Genomic DNA, 22,660 nt, shown 5'->3' with positions numbered 1-22,660 from the left:
TGTCTGCATTGTTGCATTGCTCACACGTTCTGACGTGTCTTTCCACCGCGAGGTCCAACCCTGGCCACCAATAGTCCTCCTTCACTCTTCCCTTCGTTTTCACGATGCCCAAATGTCCTTCGTGAGCAAGAGCTACCACTCTGGGCCTCAGCGCCGTCGGGGGTACTACCTTGTTGCCCCGGAACAGAAAACACGGGTTGTCCCCCAGCGACAATTCTTCCCTGACTTCCCAGTACTGTTTTAGTTCTTCTCCCAGCAACCTCTTCTCCGGCCACCCTTGCGTCACGTACGTTTTGACCGCCTTCACCTTCTCATCGGACCCATACTCTTCTTCCCACTCCTGCTTGCTGATTGCTCTTTCATGATCGCTCATGAACGCCACTGCGTACTCGGCCCTAGTCTCTGTGTCTTGCGCCTCTGCCGGTTCCTTTGCCGCCGCCCTGCTCAGGTAGTCCGCCACACGGTTCTTGGTGCCTGGGATGTACTCTACGTCGTACACGTAGTCGAGGAGTCGCAGTGTCATCTTCGCAATTCTTGGGGTAGCGTGCTCGTGGCCGTTGGACGTGAGCACTTTAATCAGGGGTTTGTGGTCCGTTCGTAAGAGGAACCGACCTCCCCACAGGAACTGCCGGAATCTTTCCACTGCCCACACGACCGCCAGCATTTCCTTTTCAATCACGCTGAATTTGCGTTCATTGTCAGCCAGCGTGCGGGACGCAAAGCTGATTGTCGCGGTCGCTTCTCGCGCCGACTGTTGCGTGAGCACTGCTCCAAGGCCTCGGTCGCTAGCGTCTGTAGTCAGGGTCGTGGGAGCCGTCGGGTCAAACCCTTGGATGGGTATGGCTCCACAGATTTCTCTCTTCACTTCCCCGAACTCTCTCTCTTGTTCCTCCTTCCACGAGAACGCCGTTTTCTCCTTCAGGATCGATCTCAGGTGGTGCGTCTTTGATGCGAAGTGGGAGACGAACTTGCTGTAGAACTCAGCCATCCCTAAGAATGTCCGTACCTCCTCCTTGCTAGTGGGCGTGGGTGCATCTCTGATGGCAGCTACGTTGGATGCCTTGGGTTTTATGCCTTCCTGACTGATTTCGTGCCCCAGGTATGTGACTTTCCCCAGTCCGAACTTGCACTTGTCCCACTGGGCCGTGAGCCCGTTTTGTTCCAGCACATTCAAGACATTCGCTAGCCTCCGGTCATGTTCTTCCGTGGAGGCGCCCATCACCAAGATATCGTCCTGGAAGAACTGAATACCTTCCATCTTGTGGAACAGACGGTACATCAATTTTTGGAAGACCGCCGCTGCCGAGGCGAGCCCGAACGGCATCCGTAGGAACTTGTAGCACCCGAAAGGTGTAATGAATGATGTGAGGTGGTTGCACGATTTGTGGAGTGCGATCTGGTGATACGCAGATGTTAAATCCACAGTGGAGAACCACTTGGCACCCTTGGTCTTAGCTAACATCTCATTGATGCGGGGAAGGGGGAACTTGTCCACTACAATGTTCTTGTTGAGTTCCCTGAGGTCCACACATAGTCTCACCTTCCCGTTCGGCTTCTGCGCCACGACTAAGGGGGCCAACCATTCCGCATTATCGATGGCTTCGATGATCCCGTTGTCCTCCAACCTCTGCAGTTCCTCTTGTACTGCCTCCCTGGTGCGGAACGGGATGTTTCGCACTTTGTGGGACACTGGTCGGGCTCCTTCTTTGAGATTTATTTTGTGCGTGAACTTTGTTAGCCTCCCTATGTCGTCTCTGAAGACTTCGGGGAACTCTTCCTTCCACTGCCTTGCTCCCACTTTGGGGTCGTCCTCCATCATGAGTACTTGTATGCGGCCTCCTGGGTTCAGCTTTATTTTCAGCTTCCCTTGATCTTTCCATCCCAACACTGATGGTCCCTTTTCTGCCACGTACAGTTTTCCTTCGCACGTCCTGCCCTGGAACTCGAACGTGAGAGGGCAATACCCTACCATGGGTATGGGTTCCCCTGTGAACGTCACCGGGTGGATGTCCGTGGGGCGCAGTCGGTGTGTTGTGACAGGTGCAAAGTCATCCTCCCATATCTTCCTCTTTATGATCGTGTAGGGGGACCCTGAATCTGCGACCATGGTGACTCCTACACCCCCTATGGTCATGGCGCACCTCGGTTTCTTGTCGACCGCGCCGTCGATCCCCAAGACCTGGTCATCTATCATCAGGATCTCTTCTTCGTCCTCCTGCCCTTCTTGCTCTTCCTCCTTGGTCATCTCCTGCGCCACGTACTTCACCTGCTGCCTTGACGTCTTCCTTCGGCATACTCTCTCATAGTGCCCCATCAGCCCGCAGTACGTGCATTTGGCCCGGAACGCTGGGCACCCTTTGTCGTTGGCGGCGTGCCTTTCGCTGCCGCATCTGTAGCACCCGTTGGTGCTCCCTTGTCCCTGCGTCTGCTGTTTCACGCCCCGGGTCATGGGCTTCCTGTGTTGTCGCGTGCTGTGCTGCTCCGTCGGTGTCTGTCTCTCGTGGCCTTTACGGTCTTCTATCCTGCACACAGTTTGTTCAGGGTAGCGGTCCTTCTTCGCTGTCTCTGCACATCTCTTGGACATTTCTGCCTTCTTCACCATGGCTATCACCGTATTGAGGGGTTCGTCACCGTTGGCCCACAGCTTATCTTGAATGGACGCATTCGCTGCGTGCATCACTATTTGGTCCCTAATCAACTCTTCCTGGAAGGCTCCGAACTTGCACGTTAGGGCCAGCTTCTGTAACGCCGCTACGTACTGGTCAATCGTCTCTCCTTTCTGTTGCGCCCTGTGGTAGAAGTTGTACCTGTCGACGGCTACACACACTGTCGGGCGGTAATGAGCATCCATGTCGTCGATCGCGTGTTGAAACACATCGTCATCCGCCGCGGGCCGGACCACCTTTACTAGATCGTCGTAAACCCTCTGACCTGCAGGGCCCAAATGGTGTAGCAGCATCCTCTTCCTGCGCGAGCTCGAGAACTCAGCGCCACTTTCCTCTTCCAAGGCGAACAGGAAATTCAAGAAGTACGGCTTCCAATCCTCCCATGGCATATCTGGAACCCCAGCTTTCGTGAGGAAGGGTATCGGGTTCGGCAGTCCCGTCGAAGTGGCACTCATCCTCCTCCTTGCCTCCGTTCGCCGCGGTCGTGGACTCGAGCTTCTCGACCCCCGGGTGCTGTCGGGGCTCCCTGCGTCCGGTTCGTCGTCGCGGTCTGTGGCGCCGCCGCTCGCGGTACGTCCTGTGACCCCCGCCACGATGCGTGCAACCGCCTCTCCACGTGGACTCTACCTGGGGCGGTACCTGTGGGGTTGTCGCGGTCTGGAATCGGCTCAGGAGGGCCCGTCAGGAACGTAGCGCTCTCGCCTTCCCTCTCCGCGACACTGCTGCGCTCCTGCTGGTCAGGGGTGGTGCCTGTGGGCGTCGATGGCTGGTAGACCACAAGACACTCACCCTGGAGGCAGCGCTGGGCCGTTTCACCTCCTCGTCGCCATTGTAATGTTGCCCCTTTCTTCCTGTGCAATGCCCCACCACAGATGACTAGGACAGCAGGCAAGGTTTAAGGGTTTTATTCAAGTATTACACACTCCAGCAGGAGCGCCGGCACGGAGCTCCTTATCCTATTTGAATCGGCGCGCTAATGCGCCCCTAAGATGGCCGCCGCCGGAAGTCCGGTGACGTCACGCCTAGCGTGCCGTCGACTAGACCGCAACACCACAGGTGGTAGTTTAAACTAAGAGCCCTTAAAATGTTTTACTTTTTGGGCAGCATTACTGTGTGATAGGTCATAGCAAATATTGAATTATTTCAGGCAGCAGGCGCAAACCGCTATTCAAGGGCAGAATGCACGATCTCACGCCCCTGTTTCTGCACATCAGCCGCGCTTCACAGCTAGCAGCAACCTTCAGTAGTGGCCCTCCTCACGGATACAAGCGTCACAGGCAGTCTTCACTGCTCAGTGTTAAGCAGCCGACTCCCGACAGCCAGCCTTCTGCTTTGCAGGCAGACCCCGATCTGTTCCTCCTACCTTGCAGGGAGGACAGCACTCCATGTTTGCATAGGTCTGTGCCATCATTTTCACATATTGTGCTAGAAACGCACTTGCTAAGAGAGTAGTCTGTACGGTTCGGTCTCCTCATACAGATGTTTAACTTTGCATTGTTATTGCATTGTTCAACCAATGCTAGGGTGATTTGGTTTCGGGAAGCACATGCAGGAGGAGACTGAATCCACAACAAAGTCTTTGACTGTAATGTTGAATACCCACACAACCCACACCCCCAGAAGTGCTCCTGCACAGTGGAGAGGCCACATATGGACCCTCAGACTCCTGTCGAATCGGCGTGCTTTTACCCGCATGACTGAGGACCCGGTGCAAAGGGCATTCATCTGCAGTCAATGTGTGATAAAGGCATATTGGTGCGAGCATTTAGTATACGAAAGCAACCAAACACTGTATACTGCTCTCTTTAGGATAGGGGCGAACAGATATAGTAAATACATTTCCAAATGCTGTGCGACTAGAAGACCGATTTCAAGCATGTTAAAAAGCTTTGTCTCACAATTCTTTCTGCTGAAAATGGCCAAATGCTTTTTATCCTGTCTCTGGGTTGGTACTTGGAGTTAATTGCGAATAGTTATTTCATAAAGACTGTGTAAAAGTGCAGCGTGTGTGATCAACACTGGACCACAGCAACCCTCTTCTAAGTCCTTTCATAGGAGATCAAAATGCATGGAGTTATCAATTATTTTGTAGCTCTGTCTTATTTTTAGGTCGTGCATTTCACCTGGTTTCAGTTGCTCTGCAGTAGTCTGAGGATGCTGTAGGCTCGAGGTAATTCAGCAGAGTCCGAAATACAGAACCACAGCTGGGGTACAAGCTACAAACACAAGCAGTGTCTTTATGAACTGAGGAGCCCCATTAGGGCATGGGCATTTGGAGAGAGCCTGGAATACTAAGGTCTAATATGGAGTTTTCATTTTAGTCTGTTGCATTCTAGGAGTTGTAGTAGTAGCTCGAAACCACTGAAACACATCAGTAGTAGGTACCATTACCATGGTTTTTAAGGGGAAACCCAGAATTGGGCCTTGTTGTCATCTGTTATAACTTTCTTATAGTAATGCCATTCCCCTTTAATTTTTTTAAACAAATAGTTGTACTTTTATCCAATTCTAGTGGAGGTTTTGCAATTGCTGCTTCGCCCCCACTTCTGCGGTTGAAGGAAGCAGGTAGTGGCAACTGAGCTACTCACCTTAGGACCGTGAAAGCTGGCGTTCTTATTTCACCAAACATTTCATTTGGGTCAAATTATTTGACAGCCAAGCACTTTGAATTGATAATGAGAGAGGATACCATGCAGGCGCTATCTAGTTTTCTCCCTTTGACCATCTCTTCCCTCACTTCCCCTTAATGATACCCGTGGATAGCAGTTTTGTATCCCCAGCACCTTGTGGCTGGGATGCTCGGGGTACAATGAAATGTTCTCTATACAGCGCTCCACAGCTCTTTTGGAGCTAGGTGTGCGTTACATAAAGTTAGCAAAAACCCATGATTCAGCTAAAATGCACAAGTTAGTAGTTGTGTAACGATATATCTGTAAGAGACACTAGTTAGTGATAGATTCCTTATCTTAGAATAATACCCAGGCTTCAGACTGGATCCGGAAAGTTTTGCTAGCAGGACCCCTGCGCGTCAGTAGGTGGCGTCGTGCGGCTCCACGTCCGTCGCTGGTGTCGTAAGCGCCGAGATGATGTCACGGAGACTACTTATGCGCCACCCATGCGCGCTGACGTCAGTTCTGTACACGACTTTCCGCGCCAGGAATGCAGAGCCATGCAAGAAACCGACATTGTTGCCAAGAAAACTAGGGCCCTGAAAGGGATGACCGTAACCCTACAAATCAGTTCACAGAACAGGGAGGATGGGTGGGGCGGTAAGGAATCGATCACTAACTAATGTCTCTTACAGATATATCGTTACATAAGTAGTAACTTGTGCATCTGAAAGAGACACGTTAGTGATAGATTTCTTACCTTAGAATAGATACCCCAGCAATACCAACCCCGGTGGTGGGTCTGCGAATAGATTACACCAGAGTCACGGAGAACAGAACGGCCAAAGAAGCCGTCTCTCCGGACTTGACTGTCAAGGTAGTAATGCTTGGTAAACGTGTGCAGCGAGGCCCACGTAGCTGCCTGATAAATATCCTGCAAGGGAAAGCCGCGTCCCAAGACATTAGTGGCTGCCGTTGCCCTGGTAGAATGGGCACGCAGCCCCACAGGAGGCTCCTTCTTAGCCAACGAGTAACAGGCCTTGATGCAGAGAACGACCCACTGAGAGATGGTCCGTTTGTGCACAGCCCGACCTTTTTTGGTGCCCACGTAGCCAACAAGGAGCTGGTCATCCACCCGGAACTGTTGTGTGCGCTTCAGGTAGAAAGAGAGCGCACGTTTTGGGTCCAGACGGTGGAGCCTCTCTTTCTCTTTGGAAGGATGCAGAGGCGGAAAGAAGGTAGGCAAAGTGATGGTCTGCCCGATGTGGAAGGGCGTGAAATCCTTTGGTAAGAAAGAAGGACGTGTCCTTAAAACCACCTTGTCCGGATGAACAGAAAGGAAAGGAGGTTTAGAATAAAGAGCCTGGAGCTCACTCACTCTTCTGGCAGAGGTGATAGCTACCAGGAAAGCCGTTTTGAGAATGAGAAGCTGCAAAGGACAGGTATGAAGGGGCTCAAAGGGAGCACACATCAGATATGTCAAGACAAGGTTTAAGTCCCATTGAGGCACGATGAACGGCACGGGAGGAAAAGGTTGCGTCATGCCTTTCAGGAAACAGTTAAAACTGGGGACTTAAAAAGAGAAGGCTGATCTGGAAGCCGTAAAAAGGCGGAGATGGGCAAAAGATAACCTTTGATAGTGCCCAGAGCAGAGCCCTGCTGGGCCAAAGAAAGAAGGAACAGAAGGACTTCGGAAAGAGGGGCAGGAAGGGGATCCACAGTCTTAGCTGTGCACCATGCCACAAACTTGTTCCATTTGCAGGCGTATACCGTTTTAGTGATGGGACGCCAGGCTGCCAGAATGACATCACAGACTTCGGGAGGAAGATCAAAAGCTGTCAACTGTCGCCGCTCAATCTCCACGCATGGAGGTGGAGGCTGGACAGGTTCGGGTGGAGGACCGTCCCCTGCTGCTGCGACAGAAGATCCTCCCAAAGAGGCAGTCGGATCGGGGGATCGATCGCCATGCTGAGTAGCTCGGGATACCAGTATCTTCGTGCCCAATATGGAGCCACAAGGATGACTTGGGCCCAGTCGTGCCAAATCTTCTTCAGCACTCTGGGCAGAAGTGGTATAGGCGGAAAGGCGTACAACAGACCGCAACTCCACTCGTGATGAAAAGCGCCGCCTAGCGAGTGCCGCCTTGGAAATTCCAAGGCGCAGAACTGATGACATTGCGCGTTCTCTCCGGTGGCGAATAGATCTAACCAAGGCTCTCCCCACTGCTTAAAGAGAAGAGACCTTGCGCCACGTCCGAGTTCAGATGCCATTCATGATCCATCAAGCACTGGCGGCTGAGTTCGTCCGCCCTGGCATTCAGAGAACCTGCCAGGTGTTGAACCACCAAGGTAACACCTTGATGTTCCAGCCATGTCCGCAGGCGCAGAGCCTCCCGACATAGGGTCCAGCACCCCACACCGCCCTGTTTGTTGCAATAACACATGGCGGTGGTGTTGTCCGTGAACACCTGCACCACACTTCCCCGGGCAGAGGGAAGGTATGCCTTCAGAGCAAGACGGATCGCCCGAAGCTTCAAAAGGTTGATATGGAGCCGTGCCTCCGCCGGAGACCAGAGGCCTCTGATCTCTGCCTCTCCCAAGAGGCCTCCCCATCCCAGGAGGGACACATTCGTCACCACTGTGTGCTCCGGTTAAGGAAGGGAGAGGGATCTGCCATTGACCCAATCGCGATTCGTGAGCCACCACTGCAATTGTCGCGCCGTGCCCTCTGAGTTCTGGACACGATCGGACTGGTTGACCTGATGCTGCGCCCACTGGAACTTCAGGTCCCACTGCAGAGCCCGCATATGCCATCTGGCATGTTGCACTAGCAGGATGCAGGAGGCCATCAGGCCCAGAAACCGGAGGGTCATCCTGACTGAAACCCTGGATAGAGGCTGAAAGATCGGAATCATAGCCTGAATATCCCAGACTCGCTGCTCGGGAGGATAAACCCGAAACAGCGTCGATTCCAGAACCGCTCCGATGAAGGGGAGCTTCTGAGAGGGACTCAGGTGCAACTTCGGCATGTTGATGGAGAACCCCAGCAAATGCAGGAGGTCGGCTGTAGTCTGAAGGTGGGTGACAATTGTCTGGGGCGAGCCCGCCTTCAACAACCGGTCGTCGAGGTAGGGGAAGACTGACACCCCAGACCTGCGCAGATGAGCTGCGACCACCGCCATCACTTTGGTGAACCCCTGAGGGGCGCGGGTAAGGCCGAAGGGGAGCACAGCAAACTGAAAGTACTCCGGGTAACGCCGGTGGGCCGGCAGGACGGGGATGTGAAAATATGCGTCCTGCAAGTCCAGCGCTACCATCCAGTCTCCCGGGTCGAGGGCAGCCAGGACCTGAGCCAGAGTCAGCATTTTGAACTTCTCCTTCCGGAGGAAGCGATTGACGTTCCGGAGGTCCAAGATAGGGTGCAGGCCCCTTTTGTCCTTCTTGGGGACCAGAAAGTAGTGGGAATAACATCCATTCCCTACTTCTGGCCCAGGAACGAACTTGATGGCCCCCTTGGCCAAGAGGGCCGTGACTTCCTGCTGGAGAAGTACCAAGTGATCCCCCGACATGCGGTGGCACCGAGGTGGCATGGCAGGAGGGGAGGACTGAAAGGGAAGAGAATGACCCATGCATATTATTTGCAACACTCACTTGTCTGATGTGATACCGCGCCAGTGGGGGAGGTGGTGGCGGATCCTGCCACCCACCGGCATGGGGTGCTCCACAAAGCTCGGATTAGGAAGGTTTGGAGGTAGAAGCAGCGGAGGTGGACTGACCCCCAAGCTGATTCCCAGAACTGCCCCTGCGGAAGCCGCGTCCGCACTGAGGCTGGTTCTGCACAGGCTTGCTGAAGGAACGTGCCTGGGCGCCTCTGCCATGGCCACGAAAGGAACGAAACCCAGGAGTGGCCGGGCTCTTTGCGGAAAGGTCCAAGGACTTCGCTGTGGCCCGCGAATCCTTAAAACACTCCAGTGCATGGCCTTATCGCCAAACAGGTGAGTGTCATCAAAGGGCATGTCCATGAGCGAGCTCTGAACATCAGGTGAGAACCCAGTGGATCTCAGCCAGGCGTGGCGACGAAGCGCCACCGTCATAGATATCGCCCTGCCGAGTGAGTCAGCAGTGTCCAAACCACACCGAATGGCGAACTTAGCCGCATCCTTACCCTTAGCAACTGCTTGGGACAGCACAGCGTGGACTTCTTCAGGACACTGAGGCAACACCTGAGCAACCATATCCCACACCGCGTGAGAATAGCGGCCCAATAAGCAGGCAGTGTTCACCGACTGCAGCCCCAAGCTGGCCGAAGAGAACAACCGCTTTCCGAACTGTTCCAGCTTCTTAGAGTCCTTATCCGGCGGAGCCACGAGAAAAGCACTCTGCGACGTCGAAGCTTGGATGACCAGACTCTCAGGCGTAGGATGAGTGGTCAGAAACGCGGGGTCACCAGGCGCCAGGCGGTGATGCCTGGCGACATTCGTATCCACAGGTGCCCCTGTGGCCGGCCTCGACCAAGTGCCCAACAAGACGTCAGTGAGGGCGTCGTTGAAGGGAAGCTGGGGCTCCGACGAAGTGGATGCCGTCTGGAGCACCTCAGTGAGGAGATTAGTCTTGAGGGCCACCATAGGGAGATCGAGGTTGAGGACCTCAGCTGCCCGACGGCGCATCATCGTGTAGGAGGCGCCATCCTCCATGGTAGGCGGGGGATAGGCAAACCCCGGGTCAGAGGAGACGTCGAGGTCGCCGGCATCCTCCAAGTCGTCCACCCAGTCCTGCTCGGAGTCACACTGACGGGCAAGAGGGTCCTCAGACCCCTCCAAGTCGTCCTCCATGGCAGAGCTGGGGCCGGAGCAGGAACAAATGGTGTCGGAAACGGCGTCGTGAACGGCGCCGGCCGAGCCGGCACCGTGTCCCAATGTGGATCCCAGGTAGGAACACAATGGCTCTGGAACCGGGGCAAGGGCAGGACAAACGGCACCCGCTGCGGCACCGGAGGCGGAGCCGAGGGTGGCACCGGAGCAGAGGGTTGCTCCAGGACCGGCAGCGCTGGACCTTGTGGCGCCAGGGCCGGAGCCAATGGTGCAGGATCCTGTGGCGCCGAAGCAGGATCTGCCGGCAGCCCTACAGGATCTGGACACGGGACCGCGGGGCCCGAAGGCGCACCGGCGGGAGCCCGAGACCTAAAAAGGCAGTCCAAGGTAGCAAGAAATTCTTGCACCTGTTCGGGAGTCGCCGACGGACCTGGGTAAGGCGGGTAGGCCGCCGGACTCCCAGGCTCCGAAGGAGCCGCAGGGGCAGAACCCCTGTCCCCCTTGTCCGCATCCGAGGACCGACAGGGGGACGTCGGAGAGCGAACTCGCTTCTTCGACATCTTTTTATGTTGTCGCTTACCCGAATCCGAGGGCGAAGACTTGGAGCCCGAGGGGCGACGACTGCAGCCCAGCGAGCGTTCCCGGGAACGGTCCCTGGACCTGGAACGGCGTTGGGACGAGTACCGGACCTCCAGCAGCTTCCGGAGCCGCTCCCTCAAGGCCTTTGGGGCCATGGCCCGACAGTCCCAGGAGTCGTGGCCAGTCTCCAGGCAGTAGAGACAAACATCGTGGGGGTCCGCCACCGACATATTGCGACGGCAGGCCCCCCAAGACTTCAATCCATGCATCCCTACATGCACCAGGAGAAAAAAGGGGGGAGACAAAAGTCTTAAAAGTGTAGTCAAAAAGTGACTAAGGTACGTGCTCTAACTGTATCTGCGCTTGCTGGCACGGAAAAAGAAAGAACGTATGTCAGCGCGCATGGGTGGCGCCTAAGTAGTCTCTGTGACGTCATCTCGGCGCTTACGACACCAGCGACGGACGCAGAGCCGCATGACGCCACCTACTGACGCGCAGGGGTACTGCTAGCAAAACTTTCCGGATCCAGTCTGACGCCAGGGGATTATTCTAAAGTAAGGAATCTATCACTAACGTGTCTCTTTCAGATTAAGCCCCTCTCCACCACCAGTTTCGCTGCTTTCCTCATCTAGATGCTAGCTGTGCTTCTGACACTGTCCATTATCACTATTTTATCTGGTTGCCACTGCCTCTGGGTTGTACAGTATCTGCTGAAATACAAAAGAGAAGACATTAACAATGGTGTTCACATTAAAATGTCATTCCCACCCACTGTAGGTGGATTGCCAGTATTCCTGTACCTTTAGGGTGGAGACCCCACACTTAAGGGAGCGTGCATTAGTATTGTGTTGTGTGTTAGCTTGATAGGGCTTTCTATTGCCTAATTTCTTAGATTTCATTATATGTGGCTGGACCCAACATTTGAACACATGCCTGACTCGCCCTGTTTTGGAGTTGCAACATTGTTCTTTTTAAGACGAAACGGGGTATAGTGCATAGTTTGGCAAAAGCGTGTCTCTAAAGCGGGTATTGAAATCGTTAAAAATCTGTGATCTTTACATAAAATGTTATATATTAAACATAGAACAATTAGAGCAGCATTGTAAGAATCTGATCACCTTGTAAGAATCAGACCACTTTTGTAGGAGCTGCCAAGTGTTGTATGTTGAGTTACAGTATAATGGAAATACGTTATGTTGTTCTATACTACGGTGTGCCAAGTTTTTATGTGTTATGGTTATATTGCTGGGATGCAGTATGCCGTTGCTGATTTAAAGAGGCTGCTTCAGTGTGCTAAGACACAGCAAGAGGGATGGTCAGTAGAAGGTTTACACAGCCAGCGCCCTTACATAGGTGAAGGGCAGCATCCAACAGTCTCTTTTCTCTATTCTCTGCTGCCTTTTTAAGTTGAGCCTGGGCAGCGCATGTGCTGCTCTGTGAGGTATGCTGTATTCAGGTATGGCATAGAAGCTCCGCCCACTTCCGCCTATCTTTTCAATTGACTCCTATTTCTCTGCTTGCAAAATTGTTGCTTTTCATTTGTGAGTAGGCTTAGTAGTCCCGCCTTGGTACTGCCTTTTCTGCATTTGTAACCTCCCATAATGACTGGACTTGTTACTGCTTTATAAATTGGTGACGACAATTGTTTTTTTTGGGGGGGGGGGGGTTTGCCAGCTCTGGCAATCTGTTGCCTCTCATTCCCTCCCCCACTCCCATCATTGCTGTACTTTTTCTACCCAGTGCCGTCCCCACACCACCACCGCCCATCCTCCCTGAATTATTATTCCTCATTTTGTTTCCCTTACAAAGTCATCTCATGCATACTTTTAGTGTGGCGCCCGTTTAACGAGCACCGCACTTTCTTCGGAGCTGCATCTCCCCCCATCCACAAAGCAAGGAAAGGGTGCAGTACCACAGGCTGTTACTAGGTTTCCCTGTGGAGTTTTAAACAGACCTCTATTAACATAAGGCACTGCACCCACAGGGACACCTAGCTACTGCACCCTTTCCTTGCTTCGTGCATTTGCTTTTTTCAAATTCAGTGCACGCAATTCCCCTCACTTTTAAAGCAGCATGACTCAAAGGTGTAAAACCTGCTGTGACCTGCAGACATCTGGACACGAGGAGGATAAAGTCTGCGGCTCTGTAAGCCTCGGTTTGTGAGGCCTGGCTCTATTCATTTATGAGAAACTCTTAGACAGTTTGGGCTGATAATTTGGAGGGAGAGTTGAATACTAAATAGAGATTTGGCAATGTTCCGGCGTGCAGCTGTGAGCTTATCTTTAAAACGTACACCTACGAAAATTATTAATACTCGTTTTTTAACGGCTGGCTTTAGGGGGTTGTCAACTTTTTGAAGCTTTAAGCGTTATATGTGTAGTAGGCAAAACAGCAATGAGATAACAGGGTTTAATTTGTGTACACTTGCATTCTGTCAAAGAAACGCTGGTGGGATAAACAAGGGGGACGAGGAGAGGTGTTTTGGGCCCAATAATGAATACATCCGAAAGCATTGCAGATGCTGCTTTTACTCAATGTGCCTGGCCACAGGTTGACCACAGTAAAATTGAAATAACTGGCAAAGAATGTGGCTGAGTGTGGAGACGGCCTGACTACCTGCCTTCAAAGAGCAATACCTTTCCAGCTGAGCCAGCCAGCCAGATAATAAGTCATCATTCATTCTGATGAACATCTCTTTTTTGTAGTTTTCTATAGCGCGAACTTGACCCCAAGGTATTAGAGCGGTTTACATGAGCACCAGTTGCATTCCAGACAGGACCAGTAATTTTTTTATTTTATTTTTATTTAACCGTTGTGATGGTACAACAATCGACCACAGGTCCACATATATTCAGTGAAACGCAAATATAGCAGTTGCACATATATACGCATATCACTGCACATTACGATGTTAGATAGGAAGAGCAACAATATCTTTAGCATTTTTGCGCAATTCCACTGTAGGAGAGACACATAGTTCGCACCTGGAGACATTCCAATTTGCCCATTTATTGTCCCATTTCGCCGGGCAACCTCGGTGTTTGAACACGTCTTTATCTGCAAGCATGGCCCTGGCCATGTCTTTGTCCCACTTCAAATATAGATACATTCATTTTTAAGTCGAGCCTGGGCAGCGCATGCGTTGCTCTGCTTGGCATGCTGTATTCGGGTATGAACTTGAAACTCCGCCCACTCTCCGCCCATATTTTACATTGGCTTTTGTCATCGTCCACTATGAACTGTGGCTTATCATTGGTCGATAGGCTTAGTAGTCCTTCCTTAGTACCGCCTTTTCTCATTTTCTAACCTCCAATATGTAAACCCCCTGTTACCTGTGTTGTTACTCAGTAGGCTTTAATTACAGCCTCAGAGCACTCTTTTCTCATATAGCTTTGTCCTGTCTGCTATTTCAGGCAGGAAATGCTCTCGCCTAACGCTTTTTTTTATTTTATTTTTACAGCACGGGCGCCAAACGCATTTACAATGCAATAGGTCTCGCATTTGCAAGAGTTTAAAGCTATTGGCATTGTAAATGACAATGCGTTTTATTTAGCGGTTTCAAAAACAACACATAGATTAATGGCATTGTCATTTACAATGCCAATAGCTCAAGCTCTCGTAAATGCGAGACCTATTGCATTGCAAATGCTTGTTTTTTATTTGAATCACCCACCGAAGGGGCTGCTGTGAGCGAGCATATGACACTGCGTTTAAAATGAGTTCTCTGCAGTGAGGGGATTACCTCACACGGATCTCTAACCTCGTGTGTTAATTACATCTTTATTTCCAGCCCTCTCAACTCAGCAGGAATTAAAAAACAAGGTGCAATAAATAGTCGGTTTCACTCCTCGTGGTAATCACATACTATAAGAATTTTAGTAAAAATTATTTCCTGCGTAATGCATAATAAAACTGCGGAACCAATATTTCAGCTTTAACCAGAGCTTTCCTCTTGTCCTATTATGGAAAATCGTGTTAAACACATGGATGGACATCTATAATTGTTTAACAATCCGGAAGAATAAAGCACTCTAAGAATTCTACAAACGGTTACCTAAAGATGTAATGTCAGTTTTTATATGTGCTGTAGGACACTGGTCTGTGTGGCTATAACAGAATGCCACCCTGCATGCCAGACTAGAGAAGATTCTCAAACCAAATTATACAAAGCATTAGGGGAACAGCAAATCTACTAGCAAATAGGCTCGACTTTCTTCACCTCCTTCAATTCATTGGCATACTGAATTTTCTAGCTCTATTCATGTTTTTATGTGGACAAAAGAACTGCTGCACGCGGTATGCCTACCTCGCAACAAACAAAAGATGGCAGCAGAGCATAACAAATAATTATTTCATCGAATGGCTCGAGCTGTAGCGTGAATTTAGGAATCAATGGTGAAAGAAATAAGGAGTGATGATTCCATGTCAGTATACGGATGGGCGCAAAGGATACATTTATCGTAACAATAGACTACTTTTAGGCAGAGGTCGGGGAGAGCGGGGGGAAGGGGCATGGAGAAGGGCTGCCCATGTGTTTTTTTTAATTTTCCAAAACCAGTACCTATATGTGTGGTTTCACAACGACAGCCCCCTGGACACTTAATGCCGACATTGAGGTGTCTCCCACTAAAAGGGAAGAGGGGGGGGGTTCCTGTGTTGTGAGGCAGAGGAAGGGGCAGAGCTAATAAATAAACAACCCTGATCGCCAGGGGGCCGGCTACTGAAAGAAATGCCAATGTGTGCAAATGATTAATTAGCACATTTAAATGGTTAGGAACCCCTTTTGGTTTTAATTGATTGAGTTATGTCAAGCTTGAAGGGTAACTATTCTTTTTGAGAAATAATGTAGGATGTAACGAGCTGAGTTATGGAGTGTGTCTTTTAATGAGCACAATAAAATGTTTGCACTCCGTACACACAGTCCATTAATAATGAACATATTTGGAAAGCATTTGTTTCATTTTAAACATGAAGTCTATTTGCAAATGTTCTAGCCACCCGTCTCCCACCGCACCAACCAGGATGCAATTCTCTGGTCGAACGGGGACAAGGACAGACGGACAGACGGACAGGCAGACATGCCTCCCTCCCTCCCTCCCTCCCTCCCCCAAGTGACTGCATTAACCAACTGTGGTTTCATAAGGTAAAAATGCCCTTTCTCAGATTAGTTAATATGCATGTATTTTCCATTAAGGACTATGTGTAACAGTTACAAAATAGGTTGTCGTTTTTATAGCCAGGTGTCACCACTCTTCCTGACCGCTCTCCCACTACACGGAGGATGATGGTTCCCATACTTTTTCATGCGTGTCTGTCAGCTTGTATGTAATTAATGTTCCCCTGCAGGGTGTACAAATGCCCGGTGGGGCCACGCCTCTCCATGCCCCACGGCGCTGCCCCCTTGAGAGTTTCTGCAAATAACAATCCTGCTCCACAGACGCAAGCACTGTAGCACGCACTGTGCAGGAACAAGGCGAAATAATGAGTGAAATGCACCCAGTAAGCCACAGCATTTCCAGGAGGATATGTGGTTAGTATACCCTCGCCCACGTCCACGATATTTTCATCTCTCTAATTCACATCGATATCCTCAAGATAACCGCTTCAAAGCCTCATCGGGGGTAGTAAGCGCTATATAAATGCAATCAGAATACAATACACGTCACAAAGATTGGCATGCTGTACAGGCAGGCATCAAAGATTATACGCTCGATAAAATACCTTTTTTCTACGTGCTCTAATTTAGGATCCAGAGTAATGGTGTCCACAGTAAGTTCCACTTTTCGAACACTCCCAAAGAAATCTGTAATGAGGACATTCTGTGGGTCTCTCTGAAACAGGTCGGTTCGATGTCCAGGGGTGGAAACACACAAACTTTTTGGACATACCTGAAACTGAAATGTTATAGCCTGCATTAAACGGAGTGGTTTGCCTGTACAAGTTGCATTTCAAAGCAAACAGAGTGGTATTTTACCTCAATACCGTAAGATATCTTTTCAAAAGCTTGGACCATTCAATGAAGTTAAGTACCTGTAACCAAAATACTGTACTTAATTATATTCCACACTCATAAGGTTTTCTCACAACATTGAGCAAACTTCTTTTAGTCTTTGACCACAGCGGGCGGTTATGTTTAGTGTAAGGTACCAAACACTTATGTTTTACACAGTGGGCCGGAACAGGATTTCATATTAAGGATAGGTTGGCAGGATTGTACTTAAATCTATTACAGGTAGCCCTCCACAACATTGGACCAGCATACCTAAACAACCGCCTCTCCTTCCACGCACCCAATAGACACCTCCGATCAGCTGACCTCTCTCTGGCCACTGTCCCGCGCATCTACAAGACCAGAACAGGAGGAAAGGCCTTCTTCTACCTCGCAGCCAAGGCCTGGAACAACCTCCACCTCCGGCAAGTCCCCACACTGCTCCAGTTCAGGAAGGACCTGAAGACCTGGCTCTTCGGATAACCCCAGCAATCAACATAGCAGCCCCCCCCCCTCTCACGCCTTGAGACCCTCGCGGGTAAGTAGCTGCGCTTACCCCTGATTGATTGTAGCGATACGTTAGAACCATTATAATAGGTACGATATCGCCTATGAGTTATAAGTGTATAAAACAACCCCACAGTGGAGATAGGCAATAAAGAACAAGTTTAAAATGTTGATGACTGGTCAAAAAAATGTAAAGCTTCAGGTTTAGGGTTACTATTTAAACACTGATACTTGTAGTGTATACATATTCCAGATTGCAACAATCCAAGCGTGGTATCTCATCCAATGAGTTCTGAGACATCCAAGAGAGAGGGAATTTGAGCTATTGGAAAGAGAGCTTCAGGAGGATAAAATCTACCTCGAGATGTAGTGTGTTAAAGAAATTATTTAAAATGGTCACTTTGGAGAAAGTTGTGCAATCAAGAGAAAGCACCTACCTCATATTTACACAGCGCTTAAATGCTGTATGGAGCTTGGGAGTTGTTTAGATGGTAATTATAAATGGACAACCATATGGTGCAGGATCAGACCTATCACGAGTATGCTCCGTTGATTGATAAGCATATCTTTCTGGTCCTTCAAGAAGACACACATCTAAAGAGATCAAGTTGGAAAGGTCTTGATGTTTTAGGAGAAGATACGTTCCAATCAGCCTTTGCTTCTGCACATGGAGGGGCTGGGAGGGCAGACTAACACCTGCTCAGCGTGGGAGAGTTTCAGGCGGTGACCCTTAGTTCTGCACGTGCCAGGTTTCAGATTTTGCCTGCAGAAAGAATAAGGCGCATCAGAACAATAGCAGGCTCTTTAACTAGGTACATTTTAGAAAATCATTTTCGGTTCCTCTGAGAGGGGAAATGCACATGGTGGTGATCGATTCCAAATGATCTGTATTTTAGCATCCAAATGGAGAGAGATTTGAGTCAAAACGACCCCATGGGAATCCTAGGACAGACAGGCTGAGTCCTGCCAGAGCCTTATGTATTATGGGGAAGTTCTGAAATGCAATAAATGAATGAGTAGATTTCTACAGTGTGCAGCTACTGCGAGAGTGTCCCAGCGCCAAGACAGATGGCCAAAAAGGAGAATATCAACCACCCCACAATCTGAACAAATGTGTTTTCACTTGCTTTCTAAATAAATTCTTCTCTGGAATGCATCTGAGAGGAAGAGGGAGCTCATTTCAGTACTTGGCTGCCAGAAATGAGCTGGCTGAATCGTCCCTCTTCTTCCATTTGGTGTAGAGAATATCCAGCAGTTGAGTAGACTGAGCACAGCGGTCTTTTAGGACAGTACCGACAATCCTTTTGGACAGGTATTTGGTACCAGTCTTGTAGAAGGCGGAATGTGCCACCATTGGGGCTTCAATCATTTTTTTTACCAGTAGCCAGTGCAATGGGTTACAGGAGTAGGAGACTGAGGCGTGTTTGGGAAGTTTAAACAAAAGATGAATTGCCCTGTTCTGTTCCATTTGCAGTCACTGAATTAGGTAATTCGGGACCCCTAGATACAGGATGTTAGCGTAGTCCACTCTTGAAAGGATCAGTGCCTGAATTACTGTTTTCTGGGCTACCCAGTAAGGTAGGTTAAGAAATGTTCTTAACATCCTCAGTATCCTACAGGAGGTTTTAAGCACTGCTGAGATCTAGAATTTGAAGGACCGATGTGAGTCGATGTGCACCCCTAAATTCTTGGCCACCTCTGGGGGCCGAGCCCTGTTGAACTTCACACTTGAGAATCTTTGCTTCAGAAACAAATGGCTTAAGCCACTCGGCCTGTACTGTATGACCCAGAAAGGAAGCCAGCCAGTCTGGGGCAGTCCTCTCAACATCAATTGAGGCAAGGCAATATAACAGGATCTCCATGTAAGAGTGTGTCAAACCCACAGAGCGGTCTAATAGATTAGGGCGGCGTTAAGGCCAGTGTCCAGCGTAAACTTGAAGGAGTCTGTTATTTCCATTAGTGCTGTCTCCGTGCTGTGGTGAGCCCTAAAGTCTGATTGTGAGGGGTGGAGGAGATTGAAGGCATCCAGGTAGATTGATTTTTAACTAACAGCCAGGGAATGCTCTTCAAGGCTGTGGTTATGCTATAAAAGGCCAAATACAACATGATGAAAGTGAGTTATACAACATGATGAAAGTGAGTTAGCAACATGGTTCTTGGCACTCAGAGCTTGAATATGACTTAGTTTGAAATCCTCTGTACTCTGTAGGCAGCATTACAGTAACACAAGCAGGCATTTGTCACAGACAGGTTCAGGGCAACCTCATGAAAAGACTGTGGTAAAAGGAGGATTCGCCCTTCACCCCCATCACGCCAAAAGACACAGGTGAAGAATGTCTTTTGGTACATTTTTTGGGGGCTGTTTTCACGTATGGGGTCACCAAGTTGTTGCAGTAAATAGTAACCACAAGATCATTACCTTCTGTTTGGGTGTTGTGAATTGCCTCGGGGATCAGTCTAGCCAATTGATAGAGAAGTTTCTACTCTCAAAGCAATGTGTTTCTTCTAATCCCTAAGGCTGCAGCAATTATGGGCCATTCAATATTGTATGTTTTTCAGAGGCCACTAGCAGGTGTCGACCCCAGTTCCCTCCTGCAGATAGAGGTGCACGTGCGTGTTATGTTTCTAGTGAAGTTGAGAGAAGATCAAAGTGCATCAAATATCACTTCCAAAGCGGTTTAGTGAAATGACACCACTGATCTCTGTGGCCCTTGTGAGGAGTACACATTGAAATTCTGATCCCTGCACAAACAATAGATTGCACAAGTATCAGAGCTACAAGTTGCGCGATAATTATCACACCCTCACAGATTTCCCCTGATAAATTTCGGAAGTTCAGTGGAAAAGGCCCCAAAAAGGCAGAACATGTGGTTTTCAGTGTGTTAACAGATTCTGTGAGTATTTCTCATTTTCATGTTAAAATTGAGGTATTTACTACAATTGGTAAATACTGAAATTTGAGATAATGGTATTTACACATGTTGCAAAATATCCCACCCTATTCCAACCAAATTGTAATAAGGTTCTTAATCGGAGGATTGTGGCTCTGAAGCCTTGTAACGAATCATTTGGGGACCTGAGGCGCTTCCCTCACCAATTTAAAAAAAAAATAGACTTTTGAGAGAACACTTAGATGCAGAAAATAACAATGAACTGGCAATCTCATATTATAAAGGGCTCCTCTTTTTTTTTTAATCAAACTAACTATTGAGCGATGCAAGGGATGGTTGCACGAGACGCACGTTCTGATTTCCTTCTACTAAATGTGCAACATGTACATATTCTGTCCCTTTGTCTGAATAAAAAGATTTTTTTTACATTGGGCATTTTGGAGTTATGATACGCATTCACCAAAGGTGTCCCATTTATTAAGTGGGTAGAGTCCTATGTCTATTAAAGTTATTTCAGTTTTAAATATTGGCCTAGTGCCATTTCTAAAGCTGAAAGATTGCAGTTCAGAAATAATGCTTTTCCTATAAAGTGGTGGTGATAAGTGTGTTTAGTGTTTCTAGGTGATAAGTCACAATGCACAGCATATGATCATTTGACTATTTATTCTCGATTTTTTTTTTTTTGTAACGTGTACTTTGGCTAAAAGCAGTTCTTCATTACCTAGCACTTGTAGACATATTGGAATAGTGCTTAGTCAAGCTAAGCTTTCACCCTACAGGCTGAACATGAGCAGCTGAAAGGGGAGTTTAACCCATTATTTGTAAGAGAGAAACATTAACAGCACATTATAATATATATATGTACAAAATATTGGAATCCTGCCAAGCCAGCAAAGGGAATAAATCAACAGTGCAGCTGAGCGTCAAAACTCTTCAAAGCGGGTTGTTTGAGATTCGTACAGCAGCAACGAAACAGAGATTCCTTCATGCATGCCGGCCCCCCTGCAAATGGCTTCAAAGACCGCAAGACTTACAAGTTCCCTTTCATGTGAGCGCCTAACGGCTCTAAACACCGGAAGCTTCTATCTGAAACTTTTTGTTCCTCGGTAACAGAAGCCCACGAAGCACTTCCATGACATTATACTACCTTACTTAAAAGTGTTTTAGCACAAAGTAGGAAAATAGGCCACGCGTCCCATAACTGCTTTTAGTGACATTGTTAGGCAGAACTGCCTAAGAAACAAAGACTTGAATTGTGGTATATCTTCATCAGGAGCTAAAAGTACAAAGAGAGACACTTCGCTTATGCACAGGACACACCCACATTCCAGGATGCTACTCTTAAGTTCATGCCTGGATCTGTTGGCTATTTTCCCTTTGGGAGTTTTGTCCAGTCGATGCAATTCTTGGCATCCTTCAAACTCAAGCAGCAACCTGATGAATTTGACCTCCAGGTTAATTGATGAGGAAAAACTCTACAACCCGAACTCCTTCTGATATCTCAGTGTTTTAGGAAGGGCATAACACGAAGTCAAGGATACCTTTCACCACTAATTTCTAGTAGAATTCTTGAGGAATGCAAATAAAGTATAGGTACAGGCTACAGCACTTCATGCTGTTTTCTAGGCTAACTTGTATTCTAACAAGTTTCCACATAGCCCGGTCAAGTACGATGAAAAAGGTAAGGTTGAGAGATCTAAGGAGCAGTAGTGGCTGCTACGGGGTAGCAGTGGTGGAAAAAAATGTAACCTTAGCTTACCGGCAGCCGCCCCTCCTCTCTCCTTCTTTCCACGAAGCAGGAACAGGAAGCTCCCAGGTTTCCAGACTCCTCTAGCTAATCACTACGCTGCTGATAGCAGCGTCGTGTTTGGTCTCAGCACTGTGGTTCAGCACTCAGATAGGAACTGCGGGCCTGGGCATGTTCTTCACCCAGGCTGTGCATTACAGCCCTTGGAGACAATGCACAGTGCATATGATGGTTTGGCCAGCCGGCCACATTATCGTGCGCACTTGGAGAGTGCCACCACTCCTCCCCAGCTCAGTGGGAAGCCCCGCCACCACACCTACAGAGCAGCGAAGGTAAAATAAAATCATAATAACATGCCATTATTATCCTTGTATTTTTCTTGTGGGGCGACACTCCTCCACCTTAGCGGAGGTGCCACCCCTGCTAAGTAGAAAGGTACGGATATGAAATGTTGAGTATAGCTAAACTCAAATACTCAGAGGAAATAGCTAGGTTGATCTGAGGAATGCCCTCCAGTGTGCCCATTTGTTTAATTGGCACACAAGATGCATTTGTGTGTTGTTTCGTACAATTAACACAGAGTGCATGCACATTCCTCTTAAGGAGAATGTCAACCGAAATCCAGCAAGGTGTGGTTTTCATGTTGGTTGCAGTGTGCATTCGGGCTTATTGCTTCACTCTCTGATTCCTAAACAAACTTGTTGGTCTCACTGTTGTGCACCACGAGGACTTTACTTTAGGGTTGCTCTGGTCAGCTTGGCCAGGAAAATGTATGACTGAAGATCATCCTGGATGTGATGCCAGTTCAGGTCATTTATTTAATTTATTTATGTTGAATAAAGATCTTGAGTTTAGGGGTGTC

At 48.9% G+C, this 22,660-nt stretch overlaps 1 protein-coding gene across 1 annotated transcript in view; it reads right to left on the bottom strand.

Moving 5' to 3' along the window:
* The window catches only part of PIGK (phosphatidylinositol glycan anchor biosynthesis class K), a 528,114-nt gene that overhangs the window by 258,531 nt on the left and 246,923 nt on the right, over nucleotides 1-22,660 (bottom strand). Inside the window, exon 9 of the mRNA XM_085602040.1 lies at nucleotides 16,386-16,558. Within this exon, the coding sequence (XP_085458166.1) occupies nucleotides 16,386-16,558 (173 nt within the window). The remainder of the gene's footprint in view (nucleotides 1-16,385; nucleotides 16,559-22,660) is intronic.

Source organism: Triturus cristatus, chromosome 4_2, assembly GCF_964204655.1.
Source record: "Triturus cristatus chromosome 4_2, aTriCri1.1, whole genome shotgun sequence".
NCBI lineage: Eukaryota > Metazoa > Chordata > Amphibia > Caudata > Salamandridae > Triturus > Triturus cristatus.
The sequence above is the reverse complement of the archived record's forward strand: the minus strand, read 5'-3'. Positions and strand labels throughout refer to the sequence as shown.